Source organism: Xiphophorus hellerii, chromosome 3 (genome assembly GCF_003331165.1).
Source record: "Xiphophorus hellerii strain 12219 chromosome 3, Xiphophorus_hellerii-4.1, whole genome shotgun sequence".
NCBI classification, from domain to species: Eukaryota; Metazoa; Chordata; class Actinopteri; order Cyprinodontiformes; family Poeciliidae; genus Xiphophorus; species Xiphophorus hellerii.
In genome coordinates this window covers 26635403-26649620 of record NC_045674.1, presented here as the reverse complement: position 1 = coordinate 26649620, position 14218 = coordinate 26635403, and the positions used below count along the sequence as shown (strand labels likewise).

Here is a 14218-nt window from a genome sequence, read left to right as displayed (position 1 = left end):
TTGAGGTGAAACGGGGGGAAATGAGACGAGTGTAAATTCACAACTAGAGATTGGTATGACTGTGCCTCGTTTTGTTTTTGACATCATTTTGTGTTTTAGTTGGAACAACTGAATTATATATTTGAAGTTGTAATTATTAAAGTCTTTTACATTTACACTTTCTCCAGACAAGGAACTTGCCAATGCAAATGGCTGAATGTCGTTAAGAAAAGATGAACAAATATTGCTGCGTAATTCCTATTCTGGATCTAGGCCTGTTGCGATAAACGATAAATCGATTAATTGTAGGATAAATTAAAACTATCGACGTCATTTCAATTATCGGCATTATCGTCTCTCCCGACCTTTTTCTCTTTCTGTTAATGACACCGAATGAAAAAAGGCTTAACTCCGGTGCTCTCCACCGACTCCTCCCTTCCTCATTTCCTCAGTGTAAAGCCCAGCGCACACTACACGATCTTAGAGCTGTCGGCCGATTGTCGGCCCATTTTCAAAACCTGACAGACCACACATGAGCCGACAGAAATCCTAGGTATAACGGTTCGATCGGGTTCATTCCTGCCGTGTGGTGTCCAACAATGGGCACAAAATAATGGCTACAAGTTCAGTGAACTAATTTTAAAACCAGGCATTAATCAATGCTTTACTACAATCTACCTGCAATGCATGTGGCTAATGTCAGCGTAAAGTCCTGACTGAATGAAAATCATTATAACCTATTTATGTCACGTTAACGAAGAACAGCTGAAAAGTTACCGGGTTTATCAACTGCGGTAGCAATTTCGCTCCAACTCCTCCTCTTGTCATTTCTATATTCTTTGCATGTTGAATAAACATTAATGTTGTTTCCAAGTCGGCTGGACTTCGGGTTGCGCCGTGTCAGCTGTTTGGGATTCCCCGACGTAATTTCCCCTCAGAAAACACGGAGGAGAATCCTCGCTTTCTGATTGGCTACTTGTCACATTCAACAGGCAGCGTTAACGATCCCAGTCGGGGAAAATCCCTGATTTAGATCGGAGCGGCAACGAGGATCTACCGTAACACACCACAAAATCTTAGAAAGACCAAAGGTCTAAGATTGTTGTATGGGGAAAAATAGGAGCAAAAAATCATGTAGTGTGAACTATTGCATCAGGTAGTCGATGTGCCCATCTTCTCTATTTAAATCTAATTATTACTGAAGGGCAACATAATATACAGACTTCATAATCTGCACTCTTTTGGTTGAATGCAGTATTTATTTCCACTTTGGCTTTATGTTGTTTAGTTTTTATCAAGTACATTTTTTGTTAATGGAGACTGAGAATCCATTTTGTTTTTGGTTGTTTTGTTTATTTAGTTTATCAGCTCCAGTGTTAAATATTCTTTTGAAAATAAAGTGTATCTATCTTTGGCAGGAAATCACATGCATTATTACGTCATTTCCATTAAATCAGTGTAAAAAGGTCTTCAGACAATATTATCGTTTATCGCAATAATTTTTTGAGACAATTAATCGCTCAGCAAAATTTGCTATCGTGACAGGCCTATCTGGATCACTCCTTCACGCCAAACAGTGTTTACCTTGACCCATTGTTTTTGGATTGAAAACCAAAACTAGTATACCTGTGACCCAACTTGTGTCAGAGCAAGTCCTCGGCGTTGACTTTTTTTTTTGCAACACGCCCCACAAATATGACTACCTGCTCGCTGAAGTATCAAAGACACCAGAGCATAGACTTTTTGGTCACCATTGTGTGATTTATTCATTAATTTTTAGAGAACATATTAATTAAAATCACTTTAAACAAATTCCATTTTTTCTTTCATAAATATGTCATATTAAAGAGAAACGTTTCACCTTGTGCCTTTAGAGGGGAGCTCTACACAGATGCAACCATTCTTCCTTTTTTTTTAAAGCCATGGAAGAGCGTAAGGCACAAAATAGAAACCTTATCCTTACAGTTTAGTCATGCTAATACAGAGTATGTCCACAAATGTGTAGGGAAAGCTATTCAGGAAGCTACGGTCAGCTAAATGATTCCCAGCAACATTATGGAGTGCATGCGCCGTAAGACGGATAACGTGAGGGGGGGGGGGGGGAAAGGCTACAGACGAGAGTTGATATGTGACACAGCAGAGGGAATCACTCGATAATATTTGGTCTGAAGGAAAGAAAGTCTGCTGTAAAGTGCATAATATTTGATGTACGAGAATCATACAGATAAAAAAAAAAAAAAGAATTTGGACAATAACTTCACCAAAGATAAAATCCTTTGGTTGACAAAGATCAATTATTGCCACCTTCTAAAATAAGTAACAGTCCAGCCAACTCCTCTCTAAAACAGAACTGAGCTTGTGGTTCACTTAACACAATATAAAAACAACATCCCTTTGTCTATTTACAGACACGCCTGCAGTGCAAGAAGTCTTCTAATTTCAGCAGGTACGCATACCGTTGTTCAGCTAACTCGTTGCTCGAAAAAAGGTCAACTCCTACTTATAAGCTCCTGCTAATTGGGAACTTTTGTCGTTAAAGATTTGCACTTCGTATTCTCTGATTGTCTTTGCATCGGTGTGACGTGATCTGGGACGAGGGCTGGAAGACGGAGAAACGTTGCGTTTGAAAAACATAAAGGCACTAAGGTGAAAAGCAAAATGAGAAACTGAAGATTAAAAAAAAAGTGGGAAATGTTCATGATACAAGCATAAGGCATACATTTTAGTTAGTTTTTTTTTTTTTTTTTTTTTTTACCAGATTTGTTTATACAAAAGAATTATAATACATAACATTCAGCATACATGAAAAAGAAGATATTAGGAATAATAATAATAACAGGAAAGCAGGTAAAAAGCGATTACCATGTATTCACATACGCCTGACGTGTTTTAGAACATTTTGCTCTGTTCCTCTGTAAACAAATCATTGAAATGATATATATATATATATATATAAATGACATATAAAAACTTCTGCTTTGGGCTTCGGTGAACCATCTGCACATGACTGCTGCTGTTTTGACAGTAGGACTGCTGTAAGGCACCAGTTTGGTTGTTGATGAATGAGTCAAAGTAACGAGGCCCGACACCGCCCAGCTATCCTGTCCGTGCGTTAACGCCGACTTGAGATGAAGATTGTCATTTTAAGAGGAGCAATTCAGTCTTCTTGAACTGCTTGGTCCACTAATAGAACATCTGCTGTGAATTAAGGCAAGTGTAGTCACATACTTTGCCCCTGATATCACTTCCCTTATTTTTCTTCTTCGGTTTTTTTTTTTTCATTTTTTTTTTTCTTCTTCGATACGACATTCACCTTGTTTATTCAAACAGAGCTTGCCGGTGATTGTCGGTTTGAGTCTGCAGCCGCTTTCTGAGTTTAAACACCCAGGCAGGAGATCTTCGTCAAAGCTTCTTTTCTTCATTTTTCTGGACCTCTGGCTTTCTTTTTCATGCGTGTGTCCGCGCGCGGGGGTGTCTATGTGTGTGTCATCCCTCGGCTGATGTTGCTGCTGGGGTTGGGTGTGTGTGTGTGTGTGTGTGTGTCTGTGCGGAGCTGTGCTGCAGCAGAAGACATCTGGACGTCTACGCGTGAGTGTGCACAGAAATGCTGGAGAGGTCGTTCCTGATGATCTCGTTCACTGTCGAGACAAAAGAAACAAAAGGATTGTTAAAAATCACACAGTTGATGAGAACTCACACTGCTGTCATTTGTAAAATGCTGGCCAGGCTTCTGGTTTTTAGTGCCTCAAGTAAACCCTGGAAGTTGAGGTTAATTGAATAAATAGTTCTTCTATCCTTTTGTTTATCCAGCCTTAATGGAAAGTGTACTTTATTTTAATAAATCCATTAGACTAGCCGATTGTAGTTAAAAGGACAATACAAGAAACAAACATGTTTTTTTTTTTTTTTAGCAAGTTAATAGAAATGAAGTACCGTAAATTAAATGAAATGAAATGCGTAATGCAGACAGCACTGACTAAAGCTGTAACAGGATGAGGACCGTCTGCCGGCGTGTGGTCAAATTTGAAAGCAAAAATTCTCATGTGATGTGCATGAAGAAAAGACTGACTAGATCTTGTTTTTCTGAGTTGTTATAAATATTCTCTTGCAGCTTTATTCACAGATATGAAAAGTACAAGATGAGACAGAGGAGAAGCAAACGTTTTTTTTTTTTTTAGATTCCTCTAGACGAGATATTTATTTATATACAAGCTAAAGAAAAGTGGAGCAGACATCGAGCCCTGTGGAACGCCTAGGTTGATGGGCTTAGAAAACTGCATGTAGAATTTCAACAATTTGGAAACGAAACGACATATGGTTTAATACAACTAACAAATTATAAACAAAAATAAAAGACAAGTAATTTTTCTTAAACCTGTTCTGTAGGTCAAGTTACTCAGTTCTGACCCCCAACACCTTTTACTAAACTGTCACATGAAATTAGTTTATTTGTTCGAGTCAACTTCTAAAACTGTAAGGATTACGATAAAGGTTGCTGTAATGTCGATAAATGCGTTTCCATTGATTGTTGAGAATGGTATAAGTGACCTTAAATAAAATTGAAATCAACACATTTTTGGTTGAAACAAGTTAATCCAGCCATTGGAATTGGACAAAGGATTTCTTCCCAACAGCATTAACAGTAAATGTAAGCAAATCGACACCAGAAAAACATATTTTCATACTACGGAATGCAATAAGTTTTGACTGGGTGTGTGTGTACATAATGTGTAACGGTGACACCGCGCTAACAACGGCACAGTCACAACCAAGCAGACAAATACACGGATATCAGTAGCTGCAGTCCAAACATATCTATGTCATTACGAATGCGTATCGGCCTCGCGCACACATCTGTGTTTTCACGCCGCCGTCTTGTCTTTCCTGCCACCGGTTCCTGTGCCCGCACTTTTCCCACGGTCGGGGCAGCGCAGGGATCAGTACCCTCCCTCCCCGGTTTATCTGCTGTCTTCTTTGGCAAAACAGAGGGAAGTGACTGGAGAAAGATGGCGAGGACCCCCGAGTCCCCGCAAACAGGGGAGCTCCGTTCAGCCTCTGGGGTGATAACGGCGACTGAAGCGGACACCGAGAGAAAAACGAGACGGGTGAGACCAGCGACAGGAAGTCCGCCCACCTCGAGGTTCAAAGGAGGCCTGGCAGTTTGTTATCAACAGATAGGGTTGGAACGACGGGGCATCAGCACATTTCTAGACAAAAACAACACAAACCCAGCCTGAGGCTCCGTGGGATTCAGTGTAAACACACAAAAATGTGCTGCAGCTTGTTGCACGACGGCAAATTGTATGTAAAAACTGAAACAATCTACAAGTACGCCACAAAAAATAATCTTACCAAGTGTTTTTGGTCTAGTTTCTAGTGCAAATGTCTTAGTACACTTGAAATACGACAAATCTAATAAATAACCTTTCAGCAAGATACAGGAACATGCTTCAATTCAATAATTCCCTAATACTGACGAGAAAGTACTATATCCATTGGCAGATTATTTCACACATGACATGGAAAAAATAACTTGTTATAAATATCACTTCAAGATATTTTTCCCATGTTATAAGTGAAATAATCTGCCAATGGATATAGTACTTTTTCATCAGTATTGTGAAATTATTCACTTAAACAAGTTCCTGTGTTTTGCCGAAAGGTTATCTATTAGTTTTTGTCTTATTTCTAAGTGTTCTAAGATGTTTCCACTAGAAACTAGACCAAAAACACTTGGTAAGATTTTGCGTTTTTGCGGTGCAAGGTAGGTAGCTCCAAATGAAGCCTATGAGGGATGGATGGACACAATCTGAAACATCTTAAAAAGAAAGGTCACAAACTTTGAATCTCATGCCCTCCGCTTTGAATGCAAACACCATCCTACTCACGCTCTCACACACACACACACACACACGCATCCACCCCGGTTGGTCGGGGCTCACCTCCCTCAACAGGAGGAACTCCCTTTGGAAAAATCCAACCTGTGCCAACACCGCTGGCTGTTTTCAACCCTGTTCCACTCCGAGGCTAAACAGGCATTTACACGCGGAGGTTATTTTTAGCTCCACCATTACAGGACATAAAGCAAGCACATGCAACAATGAAATGATCCAGCGTTAATGCCGCTGCTGCTCGGCTCTGTTTGCAGAGGTGAGAAAACGGCTCCAGGTAATTCTGCACGAGGGCTGGGAAAACCCAACAACTCGGCAGCAAAAAAAAAAAAAAAAAAAAGCCACAAATGTTCCCTTTCTTTTTCTTTGCTGCAAATCTTGTTGCTTCCTTTCAATTTTTTGGTTTAAAAGTGACGTCCCGTCTGCCCACGTATTAACTGTGGCGCTATTTTAAAGCTTTCTCAACTAATATTTTCCGTCGGCATGCAGGGCGATGTTCCGTTCTGAGAAAAGAAAAAAAAAAAAAAAAAGTGTCACAAAGAGCTGCTGAAGGTAAAACACTGGCCTCTGTGTTGTCATCTTCGTACTCTGTCACCAATGTGAGAATTTTAGAAACAGGATGTGGCCAACTGTCGCACCACAAGACAACACCGCCGAGCTATTTATAGCCACTTGATGCTGCATCGTGCGTATACTATTCAGTTGCCACAATTTCTGGGAAACTGAGAAATTTTTTAAAGAACCTGAATGAGTGATCATCCAAGTTATTACCTCTGTGAAGGGTCATAAACGAAAAGGACTCGACAGGTGTCCTGTTTCTAGAAATCTACTACACTTTTTCACATCTGAAGTTCGACTGAACTGAAACTTTCCGCACCAACATGTCACATCTTCAGGATTTCATCGTAAAACGAAAATGGCCCCAGGATTCAGAGCATTGTTGTGCAGCTCTGGAAACATGTTTTTTTTTTTTTTTTGACTTTCTGCTCCAGGTTAATAATGGAAACCTGTAACTGGGAGGATACGCTTTCGCGGATAAACAAAAACAGTGGAAAACTAAGCTCCAGATATTCCCCTGCTGAAAAAAAAAAGAGGAAAAAAAACGAAACACGTGTCCTGCAAAGCACTAGTTACACAGAGCGTCGTCCTTTTATTAGCTGCACCCCCAGAGCGCTCGGTTAAACGCATCCCGGACCTGTCAGGGCCCATACGTACGGTGGGGTGGGTTATTTTTGGGTATGAGAGTGAGACGAAGATTAAGACTGAGATGCAATCTAAGCCTAACAGATGAATCGGCAATCCGGCCCCTTTGTGTGTCCCTGCTGGTGTGTTTTTTTTTGGGGGGGGGGACTGCAGCTCTGTCAACACTGGGTGTGACGGCAGGCTGGGTAAATGTTGACTTCGCTACAATTACCTGCATCCAATGTGATGGAGGACGATTTGCTTCAACCTGCTAAGAAGGAAAGCAGTGTGCATGTCGGTCACTATGCTTCAGGTTAACGGGTGGTGGAAATGGAAGAGCAAAAAATGTGCGCAATATAAGTAACAGCAACATTTAACTGTCCAATAGAGGTTAAAAAAATGTAGATTTTAGGAAATACACACTTAATTGTCAGCTGAATGATTTGGAGATCTGAACTGACTGACATTCTGAAGACAAATCGTTATTTTTTTTAATACCCCGCAAAAGTATTCACACACCTTTTATTATTGTTTCTAGGGAATTTATGTTACAGATTAACATAGATTATAGGTAATTCAGACTGGGTGCATTTTGAATTCAAGCCACAGATTCGAATGGAGTTGGAGGCCGACACATTTTTTGAAATTCATTTTTTTAGCTCTGGATCCATGTTTAGCTTATCTTGTCCTGCTGGAAGGTGAACCTTGAGCCTCTACATTGTCCTGCATGTAACTGCCTCAGTCTTTACATCAACTCTCACCAGCTTCCCTCTTACACTGCAGCATGACACTGCCACCTCCATGTTTCAAGGTGGGGGTGGTGTGCACAGTTAGTAGTTTTCCTGTCAGCAAATTACCAGATTTAGAGGTGTAGGTGTATGTTTACTGAGATTAAATTACATAAATGTGAACTCCAGGCAGTAGACTGCTCAGGGGGGGCTCAATACAATTATATGCCACACTTTATTTTTATTTCTATAAACAAACTGAAAGCTATTTATGGTCTTCCTTCCACTGCTGCGTTTATCTACGTAAAATCCCAATAAGATACATTCGCGTTTGGTGTTTGAACGTTTTAAAATGTGAAAAAGCTCAGCTGGTGAGAATACTTTGTAATGGCACTGAATAAAAGACAGAAATCTAAAAACACAAAAAAACTTACTCTACATTAATTCTGGATTACATCATTGAAATAAGTAACACTACAAAATAGCCATACTGATTATCCACTTAGAACAGATAAATGTGTGGATGTGCCAAAACTTTCTCCAGCTGAACAGAAACAAAACTGAAGTTATTTTTGGACCTAAAGAGGAGCGATCTAGAGCTATAGATCTAGAGTCAATGCACAGCTTCAGGTATTACAACTAAAAACCAGAGATCAGGCCCGAAACCTGGGAGTAGTGATGGACTCTGACCTGAACATCAGAGCCACATAAAGACAGTTACTAAGTTGGCCTTCAATCACCTGAAGAACATTTCCAGGATTAAAGGACTAATGTCTCAGCCAGATCTAGAGAAACTCATCCATGCATTTATCTTCAGTCGCACTGATTACTGGAACAACGTCTTCACAGGTCTGTCCAACAAATCAATCAAACAGCTGCAGCTGATCCAGAATGCTGCTGCTGGTGTTCTGACTAAAACCAGGAAGATAGAGCACATAACACCAGTTCTAATGTCCCTACCCTGGCTCTCAGAGAATAGACTTTAAAATACTGTTGTTTTTAAACAGTTAGTTTATAAATAGTTAGTTTGTTAGTTTATAAATCACTGAACGGCTTAGCACCACAATACATTAAAGATCTGCTGCTGTTGTATCAACCTTCCAGACCTCTCAGGTCTTCCGGTTCTGGTCTGCTCTGCATCCCCAGAACCAGAACCAAACGAGAAGAAGCAGCATTCAGGTTCTATGCACCACAAATTTGGAACGAACTTCCAGAAAACTAAAACAACGTAATATGAATTTAATGATGGCACTTGACTTAATGTCATGTTTTGATTGCTGATTCTATGACTTTGTGTTTTTGTTTATGATGTAAAGCACTTTGAAATGCCTTGCTGCTGAAATGTGCTATACAAATAAAATTTGACTGACTCGTCTGTTATCAATTTCTAATGTTAAATGAGGAAATGCGTTAAATATTTGCTTAAATCTTAGTTTCTAATAAATTTAACTGCAAAACCACAAAAAAGCAACGCAAAATTAGATCTAAATATTGCAATCTGTTTTTTCTTAGAAGTTTAATATTTTTGATACCGTACTACTTAGTGACGCATCCACATTTATTTAGCAGCATTCAAACCAGGTAAGTGCCTTCCACAACTTTTGCCATAATGAGTTTTGAAGTGCACTTCAGATGAAAACAGCATGGAATTTCAATTAGCGTTGCATATCTCTATTTTAATCCAGGATGTTCATATTTTGGTCCACAGGCTAGTGAATCGGGCCTTCCCACAGACGTTTAACTGAAATACTTTAGGAGAACACATTCCAAACACGCATATGTCCAGCATACGGGATGTTTTCTTCCACATTCATTATACCACAATGCAGGTAAGAGCATTACAACTTAGTTACTCTCAGCGTAAACCTGACCTGCACTGGGGATTCAGTTAGCACTGTCGGAGGCGTGCGCTGTGCACTGGGGTTCGATAACAACCGGGCTTCCTCAGAGAACCGAGGATGCCCTGTGGTCTAAGATGCAGAGCCCGGTGGGCGTCAGAGCCGCGCTGTCGTAACACAATCTCCCACGCAGTCGAATGAGTCCTGACCGGCACAAACTCCCAGCCTCCACTCAGGCCTCCCTCGAGCTGACGACCTATAACGCGACCCCCGACCTCAAAGTTGTAACGGTAGCCTCCTGCCAAGCAATGTCTGTTCCCGGTTGGGGTCTCTTGATGCTGGAGGAGAAAAGGGCGTCTTCCTGGTTCTCCTCTTGCTCCACCGACACGTATTGACTGCAGCTGGTCTTCGGGGTCAAGGACTTCCACAATGAAGCAGAGGGAAATATTTCCTATGCTCGCATGCACCGCATCAACTCTGTGAGAAATCGGAGACGGCTTCCTTCTATTGTGGCAATCAGGGTTTCGGCAGCGCGAGGAAGTTCATCTGAGTCACTGAAGTTCTGTCTTGTAAACACCACCCGCTCGCAGAGACCGGAGGAGACCGGCCGCGAGGTGGACTCGGTGGCAAACCTAATCAGAACTTGCGCTTTCATGCGAAATTGATTTGGTTGGGAAGGCAAAGCTGCAACTTGCTGGAGAGAGAGAGAGAGACAATTGAATTTCCGGCTACATATTACTTTTGTTTCCCCCACTATATCAAATCTTCGCTCGGCCTCTGCTCAAACACTTAATGGACAATTTGCTGCCTCCCACGCGCGGCTCAAGTGGCTCAGACTGCGTCACTTACTTTCTGCTCGCAACCACCGGCGTCAAAAAATAGGGAGGGGTCAGAGGTCAGCGGGGGTTATAATAGCTTAGTTTCATTTCATTGTGACTTTTTTTATCTAATTGAGTTAGTTTTAAGAGTGTGTTTTGTTAGTTATTCTGAATTAAATATTGTTTAATTTTAGCTTAGTTTTTATTAGCCATTGTAGTAGTTTTAGTTTTTTCATACATTGGTTTATTTTTAGGTGTAGATTTCAAGAAGGTGAAAATATTGTATTATATGGTGGCCCTGAAGTGCAAACCATTTCAACAAATCACTAAACACAACTACACACCCAAAAACTCAACATATATAAAAAAAAGAAGTCATTGTGTTTTCTTAATCTGTAGTTGTGCATATAGTGGATGTGGTTGTTTTTTGAATATGTTGTGGTTTTCAATTTGTTGTGTTCAGTCATTTGTTGATGTGGTTTGCACTTCAGGGCCACCACAGTATAGTGATTATGTATACACCGACTGGGTAATGAATACTCAACAGTAGATGCCATTTTCAAAGAATGTGTTCAGTTATTGTTGAACAAACCGGCTGACTCTGGAGTTTTCTTCCAACTTTTGCTGTCGCCATTTTGCAGACTTGCGCCAAGTGCTGTAATTTGCCAACAGCTGATGCAAACTGCTTTTGTGGAGAAAAAACAAATTCAAAAGGCTAATAAACAGAATCACTAAGATGAAAACATAGGATATTGCATCTGTAATTTCAGTATGTTTTGGTTAATTGTATTAATGCATGGCATTGTTCCAGTTGGTTATAGTTTTTCCCCAGTAATTACCATTTTTATTTATTTCGGTTAACGAAAAAGGTTTTCTCGATTTCAGCTTTCGTTGTTTCGTTGGTTTTAGTTGACTGTAACAACCTTGGGGGTCAGAGCACACGTGGGCGCACAAAACGGCGCGACGCGGCCGAGGGCGATCAAGATGGAGTGGCTGAAAGGGGACGAGTGAAACGGAAGGGCGACGCTGTCATCATTCCCACAGATAAACGCGAATGGAAGGAGACAAAGCGTTCCGCTCATTCTTCATGCTGATAAAGTGCTTCATAAATTCATTTGTGCCTCACAGGTCGACAGCTTCTAATCCATAGCAGGGCTCCCTTTGGGCCTAATGATGTGATGATATGTGCAGACAGTATATTTCATCTGCGCAGCTAGACTGAACGTGTGAAGCCTCAGGCTTTCCCAAGTGGAAACATCCAGGATTCAAAACGGACAGAGTGGATTAAGAAAATAAAAAAAATGGCAGCAGAGCTGGAGTTTGTTTTAGGATGAGGTGGGTCTATCTCAAAAAATGAGGTGTCACAACAGCCTGCTGCAGTAACGTGGGGCTGCCAGTCGACTTTTAGCATTGCTGCAAAGACTGGTAACACTTTGAAACTTGTGAATAAAGAGTCATTGAATGATGTGTGGCATGGTAGATGAGAATCGTCGCTCTCAAAATCGATCTGAAGTTTCTCTTATGGAGTCAACAACTAACCAGCAGCTGAAAGGAGAGGCGAGAAAAGATCATTTTTCAGCTTCTTACAGCTAACATTTGAATGAATTATTAGCACACCTAAAGGATGGATTCTAAGGCAACATCTTAAACAAATTACATCCTTGAGTGACATCATGGCAAAACAGAAGCGACACCAGGCAAGTCATCAAGCCAAAAGTCTGCCTCATCTTGTGTACATTTTCCGGGTGCCTGCAGGAATCTCTTCAAACAATTATACGGAAGTATAAAAAACAGACACATTGAGAAAGGAGATGGGTTATGTGTTCCAGAGGTGAACAATTGTTGTGGAGATTATGACGACCTTGTGTAGATTCAGGCTGAAGCTGGTAATTGTGATTACCAACAGTGAAACTAGCACCAACCGTACCCACATGGCTGGAAAGGCCCTTCAGAGAGGAAAGAGACATGATTTCAAAAGAAACATAAAACAAAGCTGATTATGGTTTTCACTCACGCACAAATACCTTAGTTTCTGGAGACATGCCCTGGAGAGGATAAAAGTAAAAATAAAGTGCTTGGCCAATGTTGCATTTGAAGGATAAAAGGGTGACATTTCTAACCTTGAAGACTATCCCAACTGTGATGTATGGAAGCAGCAAGAGGGACTGGTGTGCTTCACAAAGTAGATTATGTCATGAGAAAATATTTTCGTAATAGCTAAAGACATCTGCACAGATGTTAAAATCTTGGACACAACGGCGTCTTCAAAATGGACAATGACCGAGTACAAAGTCGATGTTTTTTAGTGACCGTCACAAAGCTCCGATCTCAGCCCAATAGAGAAATGTGTGTACAAACAGGGTTGACCTACAAACCTGACCTGGTTCTCTCATCTTAAACGGGTCAAAATTTCAGCAAGTTTCTGTACGAGTCATGTGGTTTAAAGGGCAATTCCAAACCTGAAGCAGGAAAAAGAAAAAAAGTTTTGTCGTGTTCTCCAGTATGTGTAAATAACTACCGTAAAGGAGCAGGTTCAGCAACTATTCATGTTTCGTAATAAAGAAAATGCTTCAAGCTGTGAACAATTGTCTGCTGTATACTTCTACATCAACACTACTGGCTTTTACCTGGATGACAAATCGCCTCTACTAAAGAATCAATCTTAAGACTAAAGTTCAGTCCAACATGTCAATTTAAATAGAACAAAACGCAAAGCCTTCTGAATAACTTGCCATTTAATTCAATTAATCTCTACACTTGATTAAAATACTGGGCTACAAAGATGTTTTCCGAGCCTTTTTAGATGAATCAGGTCTGTTTGCCAAACAAAATAGCACCACCTATGAGTTTCATTGTGTGCCTCACCTGTTCCCCTTAAGCATAGCCAGACTTTCTAGAAAGGCTCGAGAACAGTAAAACAGTGGTATCCCAAATTAGGACCATAAAGAAAACAACTTTTACTGAAAGCCCCACCACTGATGAGCTTACATTGGCGCACAACCGCTGTCTTTGATCTTAGGTGGTATGTTCCACCTCTCCCTATCACTCCACAGTCTGTCTCTCTTTGTGGGCCTGCCACACTTCCCTCTTCTTCACCTCCTCCTCTCATTTCCTCCCGGGAGCCCAGGAGGCCGCGGGTGTGTGCGCTTGAGGTCGGTCTCTGGGGAGGATGAAGGGAGGGAGGTGTTTACGTGGAAGGCGGTCTCCAGTGCCCTTAACAATGACTCCTCTGAATTCATTGTGCGGTCGTTGGAGACCGGATAACGAACGGTGTTTCAAATAAATAAAATCAAATGAAAATATTTGCAGGACATACACTTGGCGTATAGGGAGGATTTCACAGATTTGTGCGATTTGTACTCAACGCGAACCGGACTGGCAAGGAAATTCACCGAACGTGTTGCAGATGTTTGAAATGTTGCTCTAAAAGCCTGCGCGTCGGATTTTCCAGTTTGTACAGTTCAGCCTGATTGGGTTAAGTTGTGCTCTTGCAGCTACGAGCGCGAGAATACCACAACAGAGCTCGACAATCAAAGTGTTTATCAAAAGCACGCTCAGAAGTTCGAAGCGCGAGAGCTTCCGTGTGCATGTGATGATGACTTGATGAAAACAAAAGCTCAGTTTCACACAGCCAATGAAGCGTAACGCAAACACAAGACCATTAAAAAGCATCAAACCGAGGCGAACGCACTACATCTCGGTGATTGAGATATGAAAGGAGACATTAAAACTCTTTGCACAGCTCATTACCGGTGGCTTTATGGTAAAATAACTCAGCCATC

At 41.0% G+C, this 14218-nt stretch overlaps 1 protein-coding gene across 1 annotated transcript in view; it reads right to left on the bottom strand.

Moving 5' to 3' along the window:
* Positions 1-1852: 1852 nt before the first annotated feature.
* nfatc1 (nuclear factor of activated T cells 1) overlaps positions 1853-14218 on the bottom strand; it is a 73087-nt gene continuing 60721 nt past the window's right edge. Inside the window, exon 10 of the mRNA XM_032559338.1 lies at positions 1853-3617. Within this exon, the coding sequence (XP_032415229.1) occupies positions 3562-3617 (56 nt within the window). The 3' untranslated portion in view covers positions 1853-3561. The remainder of the gene's footprint in view (positions 3618-14218) is intronic.